Source organism: Megalops cyprinoides, chromosome 25, assembly GCF_013368585.1.
Source record: "Megalops cyprinoides isolate fMegCyp1 chromosome 25, fMegCyp1.pri, whole genome shotgun sequence".
Classification (NCBI taxonomy): domain Eukaryota; kingdom Metazoa; phylum Chordata; class Actinopteri; order Elopiformes; family Megalopidae; genus Megalops; species Megalops cyprinoides.
Window position 1 is genome coordinate 12,256,698 of NC_050607.1, and position 27,218 is coordinate 12,283,915.

The 27,218-nt window shown below is 43.1% G+C and overlaps 1 protein-coding gene across 4 annotated transcripts in view; it reads right to left on the reverse strand.

Moving 5' to 3' along the window:
- lmo3 (LIM domain only 3) overlaps nt 1–27,218 on the reverse strand; it is a 52,167-nt gene that overhangs the window by 14,144 nt on the left and 10,805 nt on the right. For all 4 annotated transcript variants that reach the window (XM_036520348.1, XM_036520347.1, XM_036520349.1 and 1 more), the window contains exon 2: nt 25,466–25,679. In XM_036520348.1, the coding sequence (XP_036376241.1) occupies nt 25,466–25,671 (206 nt within the window). In that variant the 5' untranslated portion in view covers nt 25,672–25,679. The remainder of the gene's footprint in view (nt 1–25,465; nt 25,680–27,218) is intronic.

Consider the following 27,218-nt stretch of genomic DNA (forward strand, 5'->3'; position numbering starts at 1 on the left):
CCCAGAACGAGGGAACTGGAATGAAGTCGGTGTCAATAAAAATACCAGTGCTGTGAGTCTTCACTTGGTGAGGGGGGGGGTTGAGGGCCACTGTGGCGAAGCAGTAAAGGTCAGGCCTTAGAAGATGTCAGGGTTCTTTCTTTGACACTGCGTTATCTGAGTTCTCTCCTCTGTTATAGAACAAAGTGTGAATCTTGTGTGTTTTTTTTTTTTAAGGCTAGCTAACATGCTGTTAATTCAAGATGATAGTTCACCAGTTTCAAAAGCCATTAACAATAAAACTGCTCACTGTAATTCTTGAAATCGAACATACACGTGTGTGTACACTCTCCCACACACAAATAGACATAAAAAGTTGTGTATATAACTTTGCCTCCAGCCCTGTTCAGCTTTTCATCAGAATTCCTGATCTTGCTTCTACCCATTACATTCTGCTATTTATTTGCTTAACAGGCATCCTGATCGTGGGTGTCTTACATTGGCTGCACGTTTACATAAGATCCACCTATACAGCTGTGTATTTACTGAAGCAGTGTAGATTAAATATCTTGCTAGAGTGTCCAGTGGCAGTTGCTCGCCTGGGAATCAAACATGACAGAATTCAGTTGGCAAGCCCAGCTCTGTAAGAGCTACAGCACACGCTGCTGTCCTTCATATTTGACCCCGCCTAGCCACCGTTACCATGCGCAGGTGTGCATCCGACCACGGTCAGTTTGTCCCGGGGCAGGTGGAAGCACCTGTGCTGGAAGCAGGCTGTTCGAGGTGCCGCCGAAGGCTACTCGAAACAAGCTATAATTAGGAATATTACATGTCTATTCTTACTTTTAATTAAAGTTAAAAGTTTATTTGCTGAGCCTGAAGTGTTTGAAGACGAGCCAAATTCGAGGCGCGTTTAATTATCCAAAAATTCTCTCCTCGCGCGGCGGCTCTTTTGTCTGCAACAGAATGAGGAGCTTCAGGTGGCTTTTGCGTCTCTGTGATATTGCCCTCCCTCAGGTGTCAATTAGGGAGTTTTTTCACCACAACAACCGCCGTTGCGGTGGTGCCCTGCAATCAAATCAGTCTGCCCAATTCTCTGCGACTATCGCCGTGTGAGGAGCCAGCCTTGTGCAGAATGGACGAGCTCTGTTTATTTGCTTAGGCCGTGGTGTGTGTCTGCAGACAGCCTCTTTCTGCCGTGGGGTAATCAACTCATCTCTGTCGCTGCTGAGTCTCTTATTAGAAGCACCGTGATATCAAACATTGCTTCTGAGGTTCTCACTGTCCTTTAGAAAGGGGGGGGAAAAAAAGCACTCAGGTGGAAAAAGAAATGCGAACTCTAAACTGGAAGAAGAGTATGGTCGCAGTTTATTTTTAATTTAAGGTAAAGTGATGGCCTCATCCAAACTCCATTGTCTGGTCTGCTTTGGTTACAACTTGGCCTGGTAAATGAACTGAAACGCAAAAGTTATAAATGTGAATTATAAATCATGATGTATGCATTGTTCAGATTTTTTCACCTTGAAATAAAACTAGACCGCTTGTAATGAAGTTGTGACATAAAGAACCCGTTGTATTGACAGTCAGGACAAACTGTTTGTCGGATGTATTCAGTCGCACCCACCAAAAGCCAAAGGGATAAGACGGCATCTACACAGGAAACCAGATCTCAATTTCTCAGAAACTTAATGAGCTATAGCATATATTGACAATGTAATTAATATCTTTGTAATGATGCGTCGTGCTAGTAATGCATCTATCTGACTTTCATATGATTGAGCGGCAAGCTCATCCAAAGGAGGTTTGAACAAATATGACTGAACAAACAAGCGACTCACTGCACAGTCAAATGAGAACAAAGATTTGCACATGCAGCAGTGAGAATCACCTGTGTATGGGAAAAATACTGTGTACAACTGTTCTTTCCAGGAAGATGCTTCATTACTTCGAGTGAGAACTGATGATTTTTTTTTTGTTGTTGTCTGTAACAAGCAACCACGCTTCAGTTACCATCTAAACATATCTTCTTCATTTCAGTTTACATTTTTAGCTCATGTGCTGCAATTATTTTTGTCAGAGCTACCAAGCACTGGCTAAGTCGGTAACCTTTACAAAGTCTGCTTGGAACGTGTGTGAAAACTTTCCCTGGGTTTTGTGTTGTTATAGACCACCCCCAAGAGCATTTAAGTCAATTACATTCGAAACAGTCCAGGGATACATTCTAACAGCGTCTTAAGTTTTAAATTCAAGCATTTCATAAATCTTAATTGTAATGTGGAGAGCAGTAAAGCACTGCTTTTAGAGGCTCTGTTGAATTACTGCCACACCTACAGGTAGCAGCATGAATTCAAATTTGCACATAATGGTTTATGATTGGTGGGGAAACTTTACTGCACAAAGGGTCACATGCGGTATAAAAGCTAACACTAAGCACTTTTACAGAGAAGGTACTCAGCCACGGGTTGCTAAAGAAATGAATACTCTGAAAGCAACCTAACCAAAAAAAAAAAAAAAAAAAACCTTCTTAAATATGTCAGTACAGATTCCTCACTGACATTTTAATACAAATGTAACTACATTGACTATTTCTAAGGCTAGCTAAAACATTAAAGGTGTTTGTTGGGAAGAAAAAATACCAAAAAGACCAAATAGGAATATGTTTTTGAAAAGACAACAATGCTACAGCAGTTACCCTTGACCCATAAGAAACCTTTCAGCACAATTTGATGCACAAGACAAACAGAATCAACGAATGTGTGGCTGCAGATATTTAATCACTGGTGATTACAAGCGCCTGTTCTGACCCTCAGTGTTTTCAGATAATATGTGAAAAGTCCAACTTAATTACACCAAGTCAAGAATGCGCACATTTTCAGATTGGGCAATATCGCTGAGGTAATTGCCAGACGTGTGAAATAAATTGTAGTGTTGTAAGGTTAATGGCGGGCAAGCTTTTTAGGCACAACATTGCAATTACAGAATGCCTTCAGAGCTTTTAACATCTGTGTGCTGTCTCATTAAACGAAGACAGTGGCAAGGGGGGGATGTCGGAATCTGTGTGTTTTTTTTGTATTTTAATTTTACATTCAAAACGAGAAGCTTTTATGTGTATTGTGGTGACTTCTACTTTTGACACTTTGGCTGGAAAAGTAATGAGACTTGAAGGGCACAGTGAGGTCTACAGGACTTGAAAAGACAGTGTAAGTAGACTCAACATTTATGGTCCACTCTGAAAAAGCCCCTTCACTGCGGAGGGTGTTGATCTGTTTGTCACCGTTGCTATCGCTAAATCCACCTGCCTACATTATAGGTGGAATCCAAATGCCCTGCTTAGATGTAACTAAAATAATATGGAAGTGCTATTTTATTATTACTCATTTCCTTTCTTGTTTCAAGCTGAAATAATAGGCCAATAAATGCTTATAACAGGTAACAGTAACCTAGGTTTAAGTAATGGAAGAAGGGGACTAAGCATTGTGAAATATGATTAGGTTCCTTCCTAAATATGTTGAATATAAGAGGGGAATGGGTGAATATTTTGCAATTCCAGATAGAGCAGCATTTCATATCTTCAGTTTAAATAGATTTCATCTCCATTATACAGTTCTGGAGGTAACCGAATACGTACAGTATTCTCTTTTTTGCTTTTCCTTTGTGAGTTAATGGTTTGTTGTGAGGCGAACTGTGTTGGATGCACTTTGATTGACTGACACTTTGTTTGATTTGTCGGAACATGGCAACATTCTAAAAATTCACATAGTTGCCTATGACGGCTTTGTCAATCCTTGTCATTACTAATAAACATCCACTTCTGTTCTTCCATTCAAATATGTGTCTACATTATGAGCCTGTAAGAGTTTAGGGCCTAAAAAAAAAACCTAAAAAAATTCCTTCAGTTTCTGATGTGCATGTGCAGCGTAATCAACTCCTTATAAAAACAGACATTTTTCTGCATGTCTGTCATGATTCATAAATCTTAAAAAAAAAAAAAACTATTTTCAGCTACATTTGTGTCTTTAGTGGTAACAGGGTTACTGTCCTTTAAGAAATAAACATACAGTTTTATTAATTACCTTCATTATAATTTTGTTCTAATTGTCATAAATAAGTGAACTCCAGAAATACTTGTATGTGTGAGTTATTAATTAGATGGGTTTGTAGATGGCATGGTGCATGCAGCTGAAGAGGTGTTTCTTAGAAATAATGATGGAAATGTTTTAATCAGGGATAAAATATGGATTGGGGTTTTTTTTAATAATTCCCCATGGTGAGGAACTTAAAATCCACCTTAAATAATATTAAGGTGAAAAGTAATTAGTGGAAGAGATAAAGCGTGATGAACTGTCAATCAATACATTTTTTTTTTCTTTTGAAAATCAAATTAATTACACGCACTTCTCAATATCAAAGGCTTTTATGCTTTGTGCTCTGTACATAAGGGTATAGCGTTAATGCGTTAAGAATGATAATACTTAAATTTCCTGGGGTGTAATGACTCGTTATTGTTCTAAAGAGTTACCATAAGTAGAAAATCAGTGAAAATGATCTCACTATTCAAGTCTGACAAAAGAAGAGGCTCTAATAAATGAATGGAGCACAGCCAATTAATTTAATGAGAGCATACAATAGCCCTGGGTCTGACCGAATCCAAATATCTAAAATCTTTAAAAAAAAATGTGAATATTAAAAGGCTTTCAGAAACTGCAGTGTAACCGAACCTTTAACCGTTTATATAACCACTCCATTAATATAGAAAATGTCCTTTTTTTAATTATACACATAACATTATTATCATTATTACAACTCATTTTAATGAGTACTCTGATATCCTCTAATAGTACCATTTATTTGTTATTCAAGATGTACTTTTGAAATGACTCCCCCCGAGTCTGAAGTCCATTGACGACACAGGTTTAAACATTATGACAACCTAGGAACTAAAGGTTTAATGACTTGAGGCAAACAAGTCCAAACTATGTAACGGGAGGAATTACAGATGCTTACAGGTCCTAAGGATGTGTGCAGTGGCAAGAGCCCAGGCCTCAGGGGCCTGTGGGCAGGTTCTCACATCCTGGGAGAGGTGCTGCTCTTACACACCTCAGCCACAAAATGTGCTGTTCCTCAATCGTTCCTGTAAAAACCCAGATGCAGTATACACACACACACACACACGTATACACGTGCAAGACTGCGAGGAGTGTCTCGATACGCTGTGTTTACCAAGTTAATAATGTATTGTGCGATCCGCTGGTAGCGTTCGTGCCTCAGTGGGCGTGACATTTGACAGCCACTTGAAGTTAAAGAACGGCAGTTTTTTTTGTAACAGAAAACCGTTTCAGCATGCAACAGTATGCTCCTTTGTTCAATGCTTTTAACAAGAGAGTGTGATGCATGTGATAGAATAGTGAAAGGGAATTTTTTTATGAGGAAGTACATTTATTTTCCCATAAGGAGGCACTGTATGGATAACCTGCACTATTCCTCAGAAACATTGTTTAGTCTATAGATACACTGCTTTGTATCTGTCCTGTGTCAAATCGACAGGATACAAAAATTTACACCGGGCATAAGGAAGGGATTTCAACAAAAGGTCAAAGGGTATGGTCATCAAGTCATGGCCAAGGGACAGTCTGATCCCACCATTTCTTCAGTGTCTATTCTCTAATAACTAGTAACACCAGAATAGGTTTGTTGTTATTAGTTTGCTGCTTGCAGCCAGAGTCTAACCATTGACAAAGCCTAACATGGCAAATGGCACCTGGTGTAGCAGCCCAGCTAGTTTTGATGTGTGATACAACGCCAGAATTTTTCCAAATGATTATTGTATCTTAATGCAAAGGAGGACTGTTGAAAAATAGCCCTGCAGATTCTCCCCTACGTGTTTGACACAGAGGCTGTGGATCTTTTGATTGCCTTTTTAGCATTGCAGAGAGATTAAAGGTATATGGAAAACTCAGGCAGAATGCAATCAATGCATCCATTCTGGGCTGCTTCTGTAATCTGAAGGCCTGGGCCTTATTGCCTTGTATTCAGATACACATTTAATGAAGGTGCCTGGCGTGACCTCAGGAAAGTATCGATCCTTGTTTTTTTTCTTCCATTCCACTCACTCAATTATAGATTTGATGTCTGCTGAATAATGACACTTTCTATAGATTTGGTTTTAATTTCCACTGTTCCAGAATTCCAGAGCTCCATGAAATTGCCATACTTTAAACAAGCCCCTCTTTTCCCAATGAATACGTTTTGCTATAAAAGCAATCATGAAGAACAATCACTGAAATGCAATAGTTTTTATTTTTACTACAATATAACAATACAGCATGTATCAAATGCATAATTTAATGTCCTTTTCATGAACCCCATAAAATGCACTGGAGCGTCAAAAAATATTGACACATGATGTGATAAAAAAAATAAAAATAAAAAACCTATTCATGTTTGATAGAACCTTACCAGATTTAATTAAGTTAACACATTAATTATTTGGTGTGATGGACTTTTTGACAGTGTGCATGGGTCAAGGTTTATCAATGTATCCAATCTGTGGTCATAAATGAACTGTGTCAAATCAAATAATTGCTGCATTTGCCAATTTACACATACCACAGTGACTCAGGCAGACTATAGCTGATAATCACTTGTACATAACCTCAGATGTCTTCTCAGAAAGCATGAGGGATTAAAAAAATAACAAATAAATTGTGTAAAAACAAAGGCAAAACTGCCTCAATTGCTGATGGGAACCTTTTGGTTTTGGAGGTTTTTGTTTTGTCAGAAAGGGTTGGTAATGCTATCAGCACAAAACAGGACTTGTGAGGACTGGATGAGTGTTGTGTGTGGGTGTGGAGAGGCGTTTTCTGTGTGCACATCTAGCAGTGCAGTCTTTGCCTTCAGCACCTGTTTACCCCCTTTACACTCCTACCCCAACGATCCTGGGCCGAGAAAGCTCGGAGACGCAGGTGAGGCGTACTTAAACGGGAGCGAACACCAAGGGGGCTCCTGGTTACACTGGCCTGCACGCTAATTGAGAGGTTGATCGTGGGTTCAGGGAGCGCCTGGTGCGACACGTCGCCCACCCAAATCAGTCATGACTGGCGCCGACACCCTGCAATCACCATGCTCGGGCCCCCCTGGCCTACAGAGGCCTGGCCTTCACATCTCATAGACCCCCACTACATCTCCATCAGCTCCCATTAGCAGGGCAGTACGTTAGCACCGCCCGCCCTACCCAGCCTCCCACAGGCTAATTGCTGCTACGCAGGGCTGCCCGGGGGCCCCTGCTTCTCCAGGTGTCGAGCATCGGAGGGTAACGAAAAACATGATGTGGGGCGACTGCTGTTGTCGGACTGAGCTGTGCCGGGGTCTGAGGGCTTTTCATTCAGGTTAAACTCTCATTTATCTCGATTACTGACAGACTAATGAAGGCTATGCGGACCTTTACTCTGAACTGCTGCCATTCACTCCACATCCCAATACACCCTAAACTGAATCTGCACCAATGACATGACTGCAATAATAACAAGCCAAGGGGGCAAAAGTGTTTAGATGTTCTGGAATGAGCTACAGCCACCACAGTGTACCTCAGAGATGACAGACTACTTGCTCAGTAGCCTCTTTACGTCCCATTTTTTCCCAGCCCAGATAGACCAGATAGACCTACCTTACACTAGACATTAGGCCTATGTAATACATTCACAAGGGTTCATTTAGTACTTTACATCCAGTGGCGAAATAACCCCCCTGAGGTCAAGGAAGTGGAGGAGCTGAAAGGAAGTAACATCTTCTTGCTTCCTACTTAATGTTGTCATGGAGCGACATGGTAAAATGTTCATTAGGACTCACAGGGCTTTGAATTAGACTGAGTGAGATTGTGAGATGAAGAGATGGGTATTAGAGAGAGAGGAAGAATGAGATGGAGTGAAGAGAGCGGGGCTCGGCTGCGATCCTCCAGTTCTGTGCGGACGCCTACCGGGTCTGCTCCTGCCGCCCGGCTGAGATCTCTATCTGCCAGCCTGCGCACGTCTGCGTGACACATCTGGCCCAGGGTTTACGCAGTTTAAAGCGCAGTTCAAACTCACCGGGGCGACTCCGAGGGCTCAGAGTCAAGCAATCTCTGCCGGCTTAAAGCCACCAGCCCAGGCAGCATTCACCCGCTCCAAAGGGGCCCCCATTAATAATGCACAGGTTCATTTTACTCCGGCTGTTGGAATGCATCTGCCTCTGTCACTCGCAGCTATTTAACATCAATAGTTAAAAGGAGCGGGACCGAGAGAAGGCGAGCGCGGTGCAAGGCGCTGTTCCCTTTCAGGCATGCAAACCATCACGGTTTGGTTACGGGTTATCTTTCCCTCACCGTGGGTATGTGAGGGGGGGCGCATTCTGTGAACAGGGGAGGTGTGGGGGGCGGGGGAGGACTCCATGAGGGTATAAGGTGGGTGGGTGGGGAGGGGGGGGAGTGTGTGTTTGGAGTAAAATTTTGGATGAATCCAAACACATCCCCCTGCAGAACAAAAGGACAGGCTCTGCCAAAGCTCCAGGGGAAGCGGGAGCGGGGGGATAGGATATCAGTGTGTGTCAAACAGCAGGGCCGGTTATCGCAGCCCCACATGCCTGCAGAGGAGGTGCGGCAGCCAAGAATGCGGTGGCACCTCTCCCCACCGCGGGGGCACAGGCGAGGCTGGGGATCCAGCCTGCGCTAGGCCCAGACAGCGGCAGCCCGCGCTTTACACAACCAGAGCAACACAGGTGGCGTGAGTTCATGAAACAAGGGAAAGAAACAGTGATTACTGAATTAAGAGCAAACCCCTGCACTGCTGTAGTCCAGTACAGGACCGCAGTGCTTTTTTTCTGATTCCTGAGAAAGATGATCACCTCTCCTTTCCGCATCTTTGATACCCATATTGCACCTATTCCTCTTTAGACTGCTTACACAGTCTGGCTTAATCTGAAGTTACATTTTCATGCATTTAAAACTGTATTGTAATGTGGCGCTACATGAATATTCAATATAATTACCTCTGTCTGTATATCCATACCGTGCATCTGATTACTTCCTTACTGTTAAGTCACAGAACTTGACCACAGCATGACCGCAGAGTCCCATATGCAGCGTGTCGTTCAGTAAGTATCGGTATCACCCTTAACCATATAGGTTCTTTGCCTGTTTCACCTGGTGATAAAGAGGGCTGCCTTAAACTTCTCATTTTATCTTCCTAATGAACTTCGGCCATCAGAGATAAAGTTAAAAAAAAAAAAAGAGAGAGAGACAGCAGAGAGGTTTTGAGGATCTGAACTGAACCTTTGCTGCTCTCCTTAATCCTTAAAGCCCCACAGAGTGTTGTTGGAATGGAAAGCTTTAATATATGCAGATGGAAATGACCGCCGGCACTCCTCACAATGAGGAGCTTCGAAAGGTCAAATAGCCTCCGAACCCTGGTTGAGTTTAATTAAAAAGACAAAGAAGACCGTAATTTCCGAGCGGGCGAACGTTATTACGGCCAGTCGAATTGGGGGGTTGGATGGGGGGGGGGCACCAATCGGCGTGTCTTTGAGAATGGCTGTAGACCCCCCCTCCCAAAAAAAAGGACGTGCGTTATTTTCGTGTTCTTTGATGTCAGTATAGACCATTTTATTAGGGGGCACAAAGGTTAATCCTGGAAAAGTGCGGATCTCAAACTCAACATGAATATCTGCTTTACAAAAAAAGTTAAATTACACATGGAAATTATCTCAATTTGGAACCCAGTCAAGCAGGTATTGGGATTTAATTTCATCATCAGGTTATCAACAGTTGCGGGTAAATTAAATGAAAATTTGGCAGAAAAATTTAAAAAAAAAAACACTGTTCCAGGATGAAGCCAAGTGAACATGTTAGTGTCATGGAAGTTGGTTTCCCGATCTGCTTACCTACATGAAGTCCAGGAATAGTGCTAATCAGAATCTGTTAAGACCAAAGGCAAGTGTACATCACTGCTGGAGTTCCCTAATTGCCACATTCATATGACAGCTCGCACTCCCTACAGAGTTCAGTTTCAATGGCAACAAGGTGTCCTTACAGTTAGATGCGGCGGAGGAAAATAATGAAATGTCACATTATGAAACAGAAAATGGGGGTATTGTACAATTTCAGGCTGGTGCAGTTCTAGCACAGCCACTGAAAACCTGGTGAAATGGCACCTGAGCTCAAAAATATACATTAATTAAACTACAAATAAAGTAGGGCTAAAAGCAAGCATACGCCGAAATATTCGGTCTCAGCCCTGTTCTTGGCAGAAGCTCTGGCAGTGTTTTCCTCTCCCATTCTTTGTCTTGCTGGTGAGGTACTGGGTACTGCGTGGGTTCACCGCAGACAGACGTGTGCTCACAGCCGGGCAGCTGAGCAGGCTGGTGTCGATTCAAGACTTCAACAAAACAGCCTAATAAATATTCTTGTAAGAATTTATTCCTGTTGCCAGATTTAATTAAAATGTTATTACCATTATAGGTCATTATTGGTCTTGGCTCTCCTGCTTCAGTTCATACTGATGTGAGTGACTGTTTCCACAAATTGCGACTTCTTTCCTGTAATTAAACAGTATAAAGCGACTCAAGCGACATTAAAAAAGTTGCAGTGCCTGCAGACGGGAATGTTTTATCTCCGCTGTAGTCATAACTAATAAATAACTGAAAGGGTGTTGTACTTATGTTTTCCTTTATTAATGTAGCGCATTGAAGTTTTATAATTTAAATTAAAATTGGGTATGTATTAACTTGCTAAGTTTGAAAACTTTCATATTCAAGAATCCTTCCTTCCTGAAGGAAATATTGCAACTTTGGACACTCATATATAAGATTTGCATTATATAATAGTGTATTTTTTTTACTTTTTTTTTTTGCTCTTGCTCTCACTTTTTTGTGTATGTTTAATTAATTTTTGATTTCTTTACCCGTATAAACACATATATAAACATCATACATACATGCATCTTTTATGTAACCAAGTATTTATGTATGAAGAGATGAGACATACGGCTGCTCTGATAGATGTATAATATATTGCACATCATGTCACATTTCTCAGCTGGCTCTGTGTGAAACATATTTAACACAGTGAGGAGGGTGTACAGCTTTTCTCATGTAAAAAGAAGCAATCAAAGACATCAGTCAGAACACGTTTTCAGTTCTCGGCCAGCGGTGTATCATGTAAAGAAACACACCTGGAGTAACCATCCCGCAGTGCCTGTGTATGAATAAACCATGCTGGGGTGGTATGACGAGGCCCTGGGGCAAACTCCGGAGCGTACAGCCAATCTGACTCAGTCTTTGGGCACACTATCCATTTTAGTTCAGCCTATGGATTTCAGTGATCCATCAATAGTCTTTTATATGCCTTCACAGCTTATCACATGTTTTCACATGTAATCACTATTTGTTACCTAATAGTTGAATTATGTGTTGGCTGGTAGCACAGCTTGTTATTATGTAGCCAGCAGCACCTAGCTCCTTGCATTCCAGCTAAGGGTGGCTTTCAATGGTATTTGTTTATTTCAGTGATATTTGTGATTGCTGCATAGAATATATCCACGGACATTCCGGATAGATATGATAACTTCATGGACTTCACAACACCATACATATGAAAGCAATATAAAAACTCTGGTATCTACAAATTTAGTTAAATTTATCGAAAGTGCAATTCTGTGCGTCACGGTTTAAATCTATGCTAGGTTTCAAAGGACAGCTCACTAGAATTTAATGTATTTGCACGCAAACTAATCCTCTTTATTAAAATTTTAAAAATAAATCTCGCTTCAGTGGGGCAGACGTATGAATCACTGTTGAACAGGTGAGGAAAGACAGCCCTGAAAATCCTGAAAATCGAGTTCAGCACTTCAGAAGGGCCTGCTCTGTGCCGCTGCATTCAGAGCTTGCTGAGGAGGCGCGCGGTAGGCCTCTGGTCGGGTTTGTGTCTGGTCTCCCGCCCTCCCCTGCGGTGTCTCTAGCTGTTCTGTTCCCCTAAAGGCCAGGCCTACCGGCCCAGGGAGGAGTGGGCCTCCTAATCCTGCAGGCTGCTCTGTCAGCTGCTGATTCCTCACCAGCGCGGCATGACGGTGCCTTCTGCACCACAGACGAATGGGCCGCGGTCCACGCTCAGGCAGGGAACAGAACACCTTTACAGCACATGCCTGCTCCTCACCTTCCTCCCGCCTGACACCTGCGGCCCAGCATGACTTAGAAAGAGAGGGAGAGGGAGAGGGAGATGAGAGCCAAGAGCAGCCTTTTATACAGCTGGGCTCTGCCAGAGAGATGCCCCGCCCCCACTGGTCATGTGGGTTTCCTAATACTGCCTTCTAATACTGCCTTTCATTGCTCCAAACCAGAGGAAAGGGGTGGATGGGCTGAGTGTTGCGATTGGCAGAAAGTTTTGCTGAGCAGTTTAAAAGCGGCGTTTCTTTTCTTTTTGTTGTTGCTCCCCAGATGCCGACAGGGAGTACCACACATGCAGAGTGGAAGCAGCAGTGTAAAGTTGTGATAAATAGGGACTTTGTGTGTGAATCTGCTGTGTAGCTAGAGAAACTCTGCAAAGCTTTCAATCCAGAGAGAATTACATAACACCGTGAAATACATGGCCAGAAGGAATCAATACAACAACAAAAGATGGAAAATAGAAGGTTACTGAAATACTCGCAGAGTTGCTGAAAGGTAATGGACAAACTTTTCCTTCACAGACACAGGGTTGGGTTATTCTGTGGCAAAACCTATGGCACACATTTACCAAATGTAGTACATCCAATAGCTCCAAGCTTAGAGCACCATAACGTACATGCCGTAATAACAGGCTTTGTTTGAACACTAACCAATGTGCTGTAAACTTCCTAGCAGTACTATGAAAGGAATGGCGGGCAAGCACTTTTGTCCACAGCACACCTGTGACTGTTTACTCAACACAAACCTCTGCAATGACTGGCATTTACTCACACCGCGCTACAGTGACATTCTCGGCATTTATTCCGCAAAGTACCGTGTAGAGGTGCGACTGCCCTTTTCAAAACAAAGTAGGATACGGTTTCAAAACCCAAAATTACAAACCCGACTCGGTGGCAAAACTGAATTTCAAAAGGTTATTCCTAAGAGGCGTTTATCAGGAGTAAAAAAAAAAATTGTCTCTCCCGCTCGCTGCTTCTCTCTCTCTCTCTCTCTCGATGTGCGGCAAGCTGAGGAGAGGCCTCCTAAAGCAGGCTTGTCTGCAGCGGGATCTGGCAGAGGAGAACTAGCCGGCGCGCAGACTTTAATTTGGTCCCCGAGGCGGTGGGTGACACAGAGACCTCCCATCAGCGGGGACGGCTTCCCTCCCTCAGCGGGCTGAGGTGCCCCTGAGGCGGGGGGCCCTGATGAGAGGGGAGCGCGGGCTCTGCGCGCTGGTGCTCCTTCCCCCTGCCAAGGGTGGGAAGCCGGAGCCCGGTTATCTCCAAACTGCGCACCAGGGAACGCCCCGCTCTGACCGAAAAAGCAGGGTATCTGCACACTGGCAAACCCAACAAAACTCAGTTAAAAAAAAAAAAGCCATCGGTCCTGAAAGGTCACACTGTTACTGTGCCTTACAAATCAGTGACCTTTGGCCTTGAAAGAGGCATCGTCCAGTGGAAGAGAACTCCCAAAGCCTCCTTTAAATTTATTTTGTGTGAGCATGAGTTAACCAAAACTAGTTCTTGTGATCTGATCAATTGTTCCCATTTGAGTGGTGATATTGATCATACGTTCAGGACATTTCATTATGAAAGGGAAGGAGAGACCTGGGAAATCTCTGGAATTGTGGCTCGTAAGAAACAGGGCTCCTTACACCTCTTGTAAGGCTAACAGGAAGTATAACGACAGATAAAGCATTAATTCTGAGTAACCATGGAGACATTTGACCTCGTCGGCCACACTGGGTAGAGGGTCACATCCCCTTTTATTTTTTTTCTTCTACTTCCCACAAAATAAAACTGTCATCACTTCCTGGGTGGTCATGTCTGATCAGTGGTGGGGTCAGAGTTGATTTAATCTCCCTCCGTGACTCATGGATTCAGCCTGGGCATACTACTATAGGAGCAATCTGTCACATCTTTTACGTTAAATCCATACAACAAATTAGAAAAAGACTTGTGTTTCAGACCACCCACTCTGGTGCAGAAATGCTGAGGTGGTTCTGAAAGGTAGGAGGATTATATGTTTTTTTTTTTCCTCCTCTCCCTTCAAGATTTGACGAAAAGCATAACACAGACCACTCAATGAACCCTGACCCGTGAAAACCAATTTCATTTTGAGAGATTTGAAAGATGTAACTGAATGTCTATGCATTACAGTAGAGAAAATTAAAGCCGGGTTTCTAATGCATACAAACTGAGGGGGGGGGGGGGGGGGGGGGCCTGAATGCCAAAAGCCCAGTGCATTTGGGTGATGAAATGAAATTGCAGTTGTTTCTTTCCCAAATCTGCATTAATATTTAATCAATTCAAAACTCTAGCTGGATTATGCGATCTGCTCTGCAGGAAATGAGGTAACGGAAGTGATTCCAGTCCTCAGAATGTTCTCATGCCCACTACTGGATATCTTATTCCAGACAGAAAACAGCAACTTAATTAATTACAGGTTATTAAATATGACCCAGTGTATGCATTGTGTGTCTCAGAGCATAGAGGAGTGTCTGATAAAAGGCATGGCTACTGAAAGCTAGTTCCATATTTCAAGCTGCGGTTGAGTGACCTTGTTTTCATTTGCTTGTGGTCCTTGACACAGTGTTCAGCCTTGCTGTGCTCACTTGCACTGGCATCTGCATAAAAAGTGTCATTAAGAGCAACTGGACTCATCCATGGTGCCTCTGAACTACTTTCATACTGAGGCAGCAGTGTGCAGCTTTATGGAGATTAAATTGAGAAAACCGGGAAGGCTGTTGTTTAAAGCTGTTGCATCTTTTAGCTCACAATACAGGGGGCAATCTTAAGTGTTAGGACCTTTCAATGCTTATGTTGTTTGAGTAAATACTATGAAGCAGTTTAGTAAGAGAAAACGGCAATAAGCAAAATTGCGTGTGGGAAATTGAATGGGAATGGTTTTGAGATTACTAAATGCTTAAATTTGAACAATTTTAAAGACGTATTTCTGTTGTCACGATCTCTGTCAGGCCCAGCTGCAATGTGAGACGATTGAACCCTTAGCTTTAGAGGGAAAGACAACATCACCCTGAGCAGTATATATTACACGTTGCATTACAACTGCATGAAAGTGTTGCTGTTAGAGAGAAAGACATTACAACACACTGTCAGTTTATTCAAATGCATCTACCTCGCGTGCACGCTGCGCACAACTTCCCCTCCTGACACCGCCATTAATGTGTGCTATCCCATAATTCCTGCCACCCTTGATTAGCATTGATACGCATGACCAGGGACACGCCGGGCGGTTCTGCCATCTTAATTTTTTATCCCCGATGGCACAGTCTGCCTCTTGCCATTTCGATTTAATGCTGCCGTCGGAACGCTAAACTCGGACGACACTGCGGTGGCGGGGGGGGGGGGGCACGCACGCGAAAGACTTTGGAAAGTTACTTGCCTGTAACCTCGGCTGTTCCCTAATACCCACCTGCGCCTTCAGAAACACATGGTAAATAACTGCTAGGATGTGACATCTTAATTTTTCACGGGCTCGGAAAAAAATAAATAAATAAATAAAAATACAAAAAAGATAGTGATGGTGCCGGCCTCATGCCATGCATTATTCTTGGTTTAAGCGCAATCCTGTGGGGAGAAGTGTTGCTTTACAATGCGTCCAGCTACAGCCTGCACAGCTCACCAAGGTTCTTTTTAAAGAGTTGTCTCTCATGACCCCCCGATCTGACAGTTATTAATAATAACACACGCCGGGGAATAGTTCACCTTGTAGTGATAAAGAGCTGCATTTCTCCTCGAAAAGGTGTCTCCGCGAGGAAAAAAAAATTTGAGCGAGGAGCGTACCGTATATATATGTACACGCGAGCATACACACACGCGTGTGAGTATAAGATGACAAGATACAGGCTTATGGGAGATCTCAAAAAGCAGTGCTGAAAGTATATATGAAAAAACAGTGGTCAGTGGTAAGAAAAGGGGGCAGTTCATTTGTGTGCATCTTCTGAATCCTTTACTTACTCACTATGAATCAACCTTTTTAATTAAGTAATTGCAACAAATCAGTATTTGACTCATCATCTTTTGTTGTTTAAACCAAACAAATCCTGCTGCTTGTCTTTTTTTTTTCTTTTTCTGTAATGCAAGATTTTTACGCAAATGCATGGTACTGTATGTGCCATGACAAACAAAAAGTGTACACTGACTAATTCAAGGAGAAAAAGACACCAATATCTCATGCTGCAGAAATTTCACTATAGTGACGCAGAGGAAGGACGTCTTGCAGTAAGGGTTTGAGAGGTTTAAAGGAAAGCTGCAGTGCTCATTTCTGATTTGGAGGCTTGGACGCAGCTCCACTTTGATGAAAACGCTCTATTGTAAACCCACTGGTTCGCCTAACAATCAGGGAGCGTCGTGTCGCCACCGACTAAAGAGATGAGATGGTTTCCGGGTGACCTTTGGTACTGGGGCCCGGCAGGCACTTGAGGTGGAGTTCCGGCGGGCGTGCGAAAGCCCCAGCTCGCCTTGATCTTGTCTCGTCCCTCTCTGTTCGGGGTACAATAGGCCACTCGCTATTTACCGCAAGCCTAGCCGGGTGGAGGGCCCTAATGGGATTCTGTGGGAAGAATGCACCGCGCAGACCGTCGACCTCGACCACTTCACTGGCCACGCCCTCACGCTCATTAGATCCCACGCAGCACCTGCCATCCCCTCGTCGCCGCGCCATTGAAGCTTCTGTCAGCCTGGGCCTTTACCGACACCCCCCCCAAGCCAACCTTCTGTAGTTTTTTCTTGAGTCATCCCTCCCTTACTTCGTACAAACACAACATGTCAGTGTGTCTATATAACATACTGCCAGTGATACCGTAAGCTTTCCTCTTCTAAGTGTTTTTCTTGCCTTTCAGTTTCCTGTTCTGCTTCACCCCGTAACACCAGAGCCATCAACAGCCCTACCCTGAACTCTAACCCCAACCCCAAAACTGACCCTAGCCTTTATGCATTTGCAGAAGTAGTCACTTCCATAGCAGTTACAGAGGAGTTACCCCTGCCTGTAGCCTGCCTTTGCAGTGTGGTTACTGTCCATCAAATGTAGAGTGATCCTATTATCCTTCACACCGAGCCTCGTTAGCTTGGCCTGAGCGTGATGGGTACAGTCAAGAGCTGCAGGAAACGTTTGTGAACACTGTCTGAAAGTGTGCTCAGGTGCACTAGTTGGCTGTTATTACCTACAGAGAACAGTCATGTATAAGCTGTTATTGGCTGGTCCATGCCACAGCTACCAATTGAAATCTCAACTAGAGGGTTTATTTTTTTTCATTCTAATTTATGACAGGTGGGATGTAGTCATAGACGACATGACTGGAAGGTCAAATGAGCTTTTTTTTTTTTTTTTTTTTTTAGAACAGCACCATGCTTTTACATTTTAAATGGACTTCAGGGCCAAGCATGGTAATTTTGGGCTCAACCCCTATGCCCACACTGCTGTAACTGCCAAGAAACTGTCAGGTAAAAACACGACACGAAAATGTTTCATGGCGCAAGGACAAAGTAAGTAATGACAGTGGCATTCACAGGTACAATATGCTTTGTAACCTTTCAGAGAACAACGTTCGCTCTCAAAACAATTATGGCACAGGTGCATTTGCAGGGGAAGGAAAAACAACATTATCTTGGTGTGGTAGGTTTTCAGAGTCAACCTTGCAAATGCGCCCTTCTGGACTTCCAGATTTATCAAGGGGGAGAGGGTGTTTACAAATGCAGCACCCTCTCAGGTGTAGGAGAGAACCTTGAAAAATGACTCCAGAAAGAAAGGGCTGAGATTTTCCTAATAGATTAAGATAGGATCCATCAGTACCTCTTGAAATAAAAATGAATCTGGAAATGATGTTATGTTTTTTGATATTATTTATTTATTTATTTTCCCCCCCAATCTCAACCATTGATTTTTTTCTCCCATTTATTTTATTTGATCCATTCTTGTTCCATTCGTCAAATGCATTTTATTTCTGACTCTGAGGCCTTTTGGAGTTTGCAGTGATTTATTTATATTTGAGTGTGTGTGTCAGGCATTTGTAGCAGTGTTTTGTTCCTTGAAGATCTCGTGTTAAAATCTTAAATAGGGCCAGAGGGTAGAGCTCATCAGGGTATCCATGTAGGTTTGATCCAATATTTACAGCTGACAACACAGAATAAAACATTGGTTGCATGGATAAACCTCTCAGCTACCGCTTTCACAGCTCTGTAAGAGAAGTAACACGATGCACATGACCGCCAACCGCCATTCATGTCAAGCAGAAAACCTTCATACGCTGTATACAGAAGAATGGCGGCTAACCAGGGCCTTCCAAGGGTAACACTAAGAGCTTTTCGGTGCCACTTTCTTTCTGATAGGGCTGAGATATGCATAGAACTTCTCTATGTGGTGGATTCAGGCCGTCATGATACAAATGAATTTCTAAGGGCATCATCCTGAGGTGCCGTAGATTTAGCTGCGCTGCACTCCAGCTCAGATCTGACTTATCCCGTGTTAGCGGTTGAGTCTGTTTTTGCTATTCAGAATTCTTTATCTTTCCAAACATGTACACAGGAAAAATTCTTCTGAGGAATACTTTTCCTGCTCAAGGTGTACCCGGGCCTTGCATTGCCCTTGACTAGGTTTGGACAGGGTGCAAGTCTTACGTCTGAACACCTGCACCAGTCATTAGAAGTGGAAGTGGCCTCAATCTTTCAGCTTGCAGAGGAGCTGTGAGCAACGCCTGTGACAAACTGCACCGGTCTCCTTGCTATTCTCTGCGGAGCGGCAGAAGGCAGATTTTTGAAGATGGCACTTTCTCAGCAAACGGTCATAAGACCACAGACAGAATAAATAAATCCAGCTGGCCTCAAAGCCGGATAATTACCCCATTCTTTTGAATAAATAGCCTTAAAAACATTTTCAGATTCCATACTGAATGGAGTGACTCCTACTCAAGGCGAACTTGTGTTAATGGATTATGTCTTGTAAACAGAATGACAATGGATCATTCAAATTGCAAGTTTTTAAACACATATTAAGACCACTTAATTAAGGACTGAGATGTCTTTTAGAACTATTTCATAATGATTTTACAGACAGTATTTTCAACAGCATGTTTTGTTTCTAAGTTTTACAGGGCTTTTGTCTAAACTAGGCTCATTAAGTCTTAATTCTGCATTTGTGTGTATGTGACAACATGTTCACATTTTTAGAGAGCGGACTGTGGGGGTGAATTGAAAACATGTAAACGCATAAGTGTCACGTAAAGCATATGCTTTGGACAATACAAAATGAATGATGTGCTCCTCACCAGCCCCTGAGAAGACAGTAACAAGGATCATAATATGCGGCTAGATGTCTTGCGCACATCATTCAGCGTGCTGATTACTGACCGCCCCAGTGCTGTTGCAAACTCATATTCTGTGCGCATTCGGACTCAGGTGTGCTGGGAGAGGTACAATGCATTTATAAACACGCTCCGATCATAATGAGTCCCAGGCATGGCTGCATAACCATCTGAACTCTGATGACCCCCAGGTGTATAGGGTTCCGGAAGAACAGCCACAACAGAATGACAGAATCCCTTCGCCCCTTCACTGCTTATTCTCTCAGTTCAGTGCTCGACCCCACCTTTTCCTCCTCATCCGAATATATTTCAATATCATTTGAATAAATTAGTGATTGCAGAGGGCCGTTTTTGAAAGAGCGCCAAGTTCGTACCTTTTTCTGATGTGCATTTGGGCTCGCTTGCCAATTTCTTTTCTTTCTTTCTTTCTTCTTTTTTTTTTTTTTTGCTAAAATACGATTGTCTTGAGGCTGCGATTCCCTCAGTGCATTTCCTGGCATAGCCCCCAATTTTTCCCGTACCCTTCAAGGACAATGACCCGGTATATCCAATCATATTACTGCGAGGCTCACTGACAAAATGTCGGGTGAGTCATGCTTTAATTTAATCGGCTTTTATTGGAAATGCATGAAATCTTTAACTTTTAATTTAACTTCTCCTCCGTAGCCACTCCGGTCTGTTTGCCTTGCCTCCGCGGCCGAATGTTCTTTGTCAATTTATTGCGCTCACATCTCGCTTACACACACCACTGGCTTGGCACATCCAAGACTGATAACTCTGAACTTTGACATCTATAAAACTCACTACAGAGCAGATCTCCCTTTCTCCTTCTTCCCCCTCAAATGCATTCATGAATGGCAATTATACTGGGGCTGTTAGCATCTCGGTTTTAAATAGACCAAATCCTTTCCAATCAGACTCGCTCCCCCAGCTCATCAATGATATGGCAGACCTCACGCCACACACAGTCAGCCCCCGAGGTGACATTCAAAGCAAACAGACTGTGGTACATGAGAAATGTCAATATGAATAAAAGATACATTTATTTTGGTTAATTTGAACACAAGTCTATGCGAGATGCCCGGGGATCTGACAGTTGGTTTTGGAATTTAAAAAAAAAAAAAAAAGTATGCTTTTTTTTTTCCTTGTAAAAGGCATCAGTGTGCACTTACGCCAAACCATGCTTTACAATTTGGTTATCTTTCACTGGTAGCCAGCTTGCCAGGGCACTGATAAATCTAGAAATTTTGACGCGTCTGTGGTTTTGCTTGCATTTACAATCTTCGTAAAACCACTCTTGAGGAAAATTGAAGTTGCAGTAAAAAAAAAAAAGAATGAATAGATAAATAAACTGTCTCCTCTTGCTGTTTTTTAAATAGATGCCTGAAATTACTGTTTTTCATTGACTGATGTCCAATCATTTTTTCATGTTTACACTCTAGCCTCTGCACCATGGTGTGTGAAGCTATACAGTAAACCGACAGTTGAAATCACTACCTCAATCAGACTTCTTTCTGGTTTAAGTTTTTAATATTAAAACTGTGTGGTAAGAAGCCCTAAAACCTCTACTTGCAATTTAAAAGAGTCACACATCACAGACACACCTAAGATTGTGTGTAATTTACATAAATAATTATAGCACATAGAAAAATTCAGTAAGCTTGACTTGATATGAATAACAATCTTTTTTTTTTTAGTTTCTGCGAGATTTTAAGTTTCTTTTAATAATAAAGACACGTCGATAAACACAGATTAAAGCAATTCAAAACACTGAAAGCACATATCTGTGATGTAGTTCAGCTGAATGTCTGTGCTGTGCTGAATGTCTGTGCCGTGTGTTGTGTCATGTGCTGTACATTGCTGCCTTGTGCATTGTATGCCAGTGTATGCTGTGCTTATGCACACAGGAAGTCTGGTTGTGCTTCACTGAATGGCTCAGGCTAAGAGGTAATAATAGGGTAAATAATGGTAACAGTACAGCTGCAATTGCTAAGTTGCAGTTACCTTTAGTTCTCCCAGAATGTGTGGCCCCAAAGAGCAGGCCACCAAAATTCCTCAGAGGTGATAAAGTTTATATTATCATAAGGGGGGGGGGGGGGGGGCGTTGTTGTTAGGTGGTTCAGTTGCGGCCAGATGTGGACATGTGTCAGCAAGCCTGGCTGGCAGGTGGCTGATTCAGTCTGCTACTGGCTGTAACCCTAGCTGATGCGCTCTCTGAGAGAGACCTATCCCTGCCCTACACACTCTGTGAAGCAGGATGAGGCCCGTCCAGCAGAGGGCAGGAGTACGGACTCACATCCTGAGGGTCAGGAGTGGCCCTATGTCAAAACCAGGAAGATGGCGTGCTCCTGCTCCTCCCCGAACGCTCCTCGGATAGCTTGCCCCGATCGCTCTGCATCTCACTGCCATGATCGCCCTGCTCCGTTGTCTCTTTTAATGCTGCTCTCATATATCACCTCCGCGCCTTCGTCTCCCCTCTGAAAAGCCCAGGCATTGCGCAGGGTGTCGCCCTCCGTGAGGGAGGCCGCAAAACAAGCAAACAGCTGCCGAGGAGGAGCGGTTTCTCACGGGCTTCACAGAGCAGGTCAAGGAGTGTAGTCGCTCTTTGGGTGCTGCGTGTCCCAAACACGCAAACTCCCAGCAGGCCACACTGCCCTTGTGCTGAGTGAGGAGGGTGGCCTTCAGCTAAACCATCACACAGGTAACACACACCATGTAGATTCGGAAGGAGTGGTACCGGTATCACTCAGTCAGCACAGACACTCTTGGTGAGCAGTCTGTGGGCGCTGCACCTCTCTGATAGGTAGACTGATCGGAGACTGTGAGAATCAAGAGTCACCTGACAGGCTTTGGCTCGACAGTTTCGGTCACTTATTTGGATCGAGTTGTATAAGCCAGAGAGGCTAGCATTTCTGCCTGTTGGTCCTTCAGCCTGACTGTGATTCTGTTTCAGAAACAAACCCATCAGGCATGAAGCAGCCACATATTTGTTCTCTGGAGGTATCGATAAATCCATTTCTCGGAATTCTAATAGTCATCCCTCCTTCTCCACACACGCACACTAAACACCTTTCTTTTGATAGAACTAGATGGAAAAATTACTCGTTACTGTAGACGTGAACTACATCAAACTGAAGACCTGAACATACAAAACACACAGCTTTTTACAACACTGTTCATGAAACCTCAAATTATCAGAGGCAAAGATAACGTAATCTGCAGTATCAAAGGCAATTTCACGTTTACAAAGTAAAAAAAAAAAAAAAAAAAGCGTGGACACTGGAACACATTCTCACATATTTTGAGTGCAAGACATGTATCTAGCAGCATGCGATAACACTTCAACTTAATCGTTTTTTTCATGTGGTCAGAATGTGTAAAAAAGCTTAAAAAAAGGGTGGTTGGTCTGAGGCCATCAGGTAGGGACACCCCCCCCCCCCCCCCCCCCATATTTGATACATACCACTGCGAGACAGCACGGGCTACGCATAAATCTTCTTCCTTATTTAATTTGTTTGGCGCATTATGATAGGGATTATTATTTTTCAGCTAGTGTGAAATATCACATCACTCTTGGTTGTAGACCCCTGTGGAATTCTATTAACCCTGGTTATGTCGTCTCTAATAACATGCCATGCCGCTAAGCAGGCCCGGATTCATTCCATGGGGGTGTTTTCATGGGGGGCGATTGGGATGGTGGGGGGGGGGGGGGGGGGGGTCGGGGAAGGGGGGAAAAAAAATCATGATGCCTTGAATTATTTACTTTAACAATAACGTCTCGTTGTCTTATTCCCGCACAGGAATGAGTAAAAAACAATAGGAACCTGGCAGGGTGAGAGAAAGGAACAAGATGTGGATAGGCATCATTTATTTTTTAAGAAGGGGGTTATCTGCTTTCCTATTACTCCACAAGGCGACTATTGTGAACTCAATGAGGTACAAACATTCTGAGATGATTGGAAAACATAAATAAAGGCAACTTCATTACATACCAGGGGCTGGGAAACATATATAGAATACAAATAAGGAGCAGGCCTGTGTCCCTTTTTTCGGGCATAATGGTGTTTGGCAGAGAGCTTTCGGTTATATTTGAAATAGTAAGCTTTCTGTGGCTGTTTGTGTAAGAAATATAATTGCTTGTCTTGCATGGTATTCAGACTTTATTGCTGCATCATGAACCAATTGAGGAATGCTAGAGATGACATGTTCGCCATTGATTAACCAATAGCACTGAGAAGACTGGCAAGCCATGCATATAATAAAAAAAACATATCAATTCAATTCTGTAACCTTGACCTTTGAAGATGGAAGAAATAGCACTGTGAAACTGCTCTTCCCTGATAAGTTTTTTTCAATAATCATTGCATTCCCCAGTGTTGATTCTACTGCACACAGATGCAATCAGGTGCGTGTCCATTGTAGTGTGAGAGCAAAGAATTTTAGTATGTAGTATAGTACATTGATATAATAGAACATAAAACATGATATAACGATTAAAAAAATACCTATTTTCATCTTTGTAAAAGTGAAATTGGATACAATTGGCAGTTTAAAAAACCATATTCAACTCGTTATGTTTTTCAGGTTCCAACATTGGGAGGGGGCACTAAAACACAAAAGCTGACCATTCGTCAACAAAGAATCGATCCATCTCTCTCGCCTTTTCTTACTACAATATCCAAATGTCTGCCCTTGGCTTACAAATGCTGCCTTGATAGTGGAGTCTGTGACTGCTGGCGTTGGATGGTAATCTTTGTCTTTTGTAACCCTCTGGCAGCGCTTCACAGCGGTGACTCCCAAAAGCAATCCCTTTTTGTGTACTGCCTAATGGAGGTGCGGGATTCTCTCATCCCAACAGAGAAATTAAATGAACTGTGAGATTTCCAACACAGGCGCGCAACGCATTACAGCCCCGGCGTCCGCTGTCACGTGAGAGTCATTATGGCCATACATATTCCCCCGCATATGTTCGCTGGGGTGGCTGTCAGCCCCCCCCCCCCCCCCCCCCATACTACGTGAACCTCCCGCGTTCTCACGTTATGAAAGCGAAACGTCGCTTTTCACGAGAATAATGACTGGCATCTTTCTGAAACTTCCCCCGTTTGGACTGCACAGGGAGCGTTTTGCCTTGCTGCCTTGTTCGGAAGCTAGAGTTGGTATTAGTGTCTGCTTGAACACCACTGCCCTTTTTTTAAAGCAGTGCTAACCACCAGAATAAGATAAGGGTCGCGGGGAACAGTGTACTAGACAGTGGTATTACAGCTGTGTCTGTGTTCCCATGAAGCAGTGTGTGAGTAAGAGAGTGAGCGTGGTTTCCTGCCTCCTCTGCCTCCTCTACAGCGGCTGGAGAGACTCCAGTTTGTGGAGCCCTTGTGAGACGCTCGTTGCTAAACTCAGCTTTCGCAAAATTGCCGGTCTATATTTCTGAAGTTGTGATGGTGAGGCTCCACCAACCACATTAGGGTGGTGGTTAACGTGTGTTGTCAGTCACTGACACATTTGAACCCATGAAAATGTGTCTCTGTTAAAAAACCCTTTGATTGGTTGAAATCTAGGAGTCACTGATATACATGATGTATAGTAATGCATGATATACAGCACACAAAGCTCACTCACCTACCAGTGTTCTGAATTTGTATGAATGACCAATTTGATTAAATAAATTTGCAGCACAAATTACAGGACTGTGCCATAGGATCAGGAAACAGACCTTTTATCATCAGGAAATGTGTTACTTTCTTTCCCGGTTTGGCTAGAACATTCGGATTCAGTTTGAGTTTCAGTTGAAAAGTGTCACAGAGATTGAATGTTCGGTTCAGTGAGGCAGGAGCATGCTACAGAGAACCTCTGACTGTGTTCTGACAGAGGCCGGGCTAGGCTTAGGCCCGGGGAGCCGGCGAGCATGTTCACGCTAAAAGGTGAGGCACCGAGTGAGTGAGTGAGTCAGTCAGTCAGTCAGTCGGGGGAGGGCAGGTGGAGGCGGCGGGGGCGGCTCACCGTAGGTAGTCCCGTCGGCAGAGGATGAGGTTGGCTTTGGTGTAGAGCGTGGAGCCCACCTCGCCCAGGCGACAGTCACAGCAGGCACACTTCAGGCAGTCCTCATGCCAGTACTTGTCCAGGGCCTTCAGCAGGTAGCGGTCCTTGATCTTCCTGTTGCAGCCAGCACAGCCCTTCGGCTTTGTGTCTGGCTGGACGGAGAGCATTTGTATACCTGCAGGGACATCACAAAGTGAACCTTAGCGATATGTCAAATTACCATGGAGACTGCTGTGACTGCTCTGCCCACAACTACCAAGAAAAGACACATGCTATACTGTGCTGTACCGTGTGTCATGCAAGAAAGTGCAAAGCACTGACAGCAGTCACAAAACAATTTCTAAAAAAGAGAGACCTTTTTTAGAAAAATTTTAAAAAGGCTGCGAATTGTTCATTTATTTTAAATTAACGAACTGTACAACAACCCAACATTAGATCAAAATGGTTCATTAATTTTAGATCTTGTCCTATACAAGACGTAAAATTGCACAACCCAGTAATTACAAAAAAAAATGTTCTATAGTTTTGCTTTTTTCCCTTTAAATTCAAGGAGACAGATTAAGGGAAATATTGAGTGTAATTTGATTTCTTTTATTGTTCTTATTTCTTTTATTCATTCACAAATTTGCACCTAAACTACAGACAGTGACCAAAGCTATGATGGTAACTTCATAGCTCGATAACTAAATGATCATGTGTCATCATTTGTTACCATTATGAGAACTAAAAACTGATCTGCTAACCAGTTACCAATATATTCCATTACAGTAGCTGCAACTTGTCTGAACCTCATTAAAATTTTCAGAGGGCTTAATAAATGCTCCCAAAGGACCAGAGCTGTAATAAAAAGAGCTAGCTTTACTGGTGAATTAGCTCATCAAACACTGAGACATAAACTGAATGAATTATCAAAAATGTTAGTCAGATCAGGCTTACTTTATAAGACACACCCTACCATCAAAAGATGTTTAATGCTGAAACTTTTCAGCTAACTTTCCTGTGCTGTGCATATGGATGACTTCACAATTACTGGCTTTATGCACAATTAATAAGACACAGGGATTAAAAACACAGCTTTTTGAAAACAGTCCCTAAAGTAACAAAAACGATTCTGGAAAATAAACAGGCAATGCTGTCGCAGAATCCATCAGCATATACGAAAACAAAAATAAACACCAGCAAATAGTGCCGGGATTTAATATACATTCATATACATAGACTTACACATAAACATCCTAACGAACAAACATGCACCCACACACACGTACGTACACACACACACACACACACACACACACAGACAAAACCAAAGCTGATTCTCAGAGCTCCGCCTTGCCCCGTTCTCACTCATCCCCTTCCTGCTCAGGCTGGCCGAAAGCTTTCTGCGGGAACGGCCATTGTGTGGCTACGCCGGGGTGCGGGAGGGCTTTATTGAAGCGCTGGGGATAACAATGTGGCCGTAATTAGTATTCTCTTTCCATACAGAGGGGACGAACAACCCTCTCTCACCCACGGTCCTGTTTTGTCTTCCCTTTGTGCGCAGCCCCATACAAAAAGTTCCACTTTTAAGTGGGACATTGTTTTCCCATAGTGCTATATCACAGTGTCGTTTTGCATCCCTTTCCCAGGTTAGCAGAAAGAAAACATTTTTGAGGGGAAATGTGTTGTAAATGTGTATTTTGCCGTTTTAATATGAAACAGGATAGACGCTCTA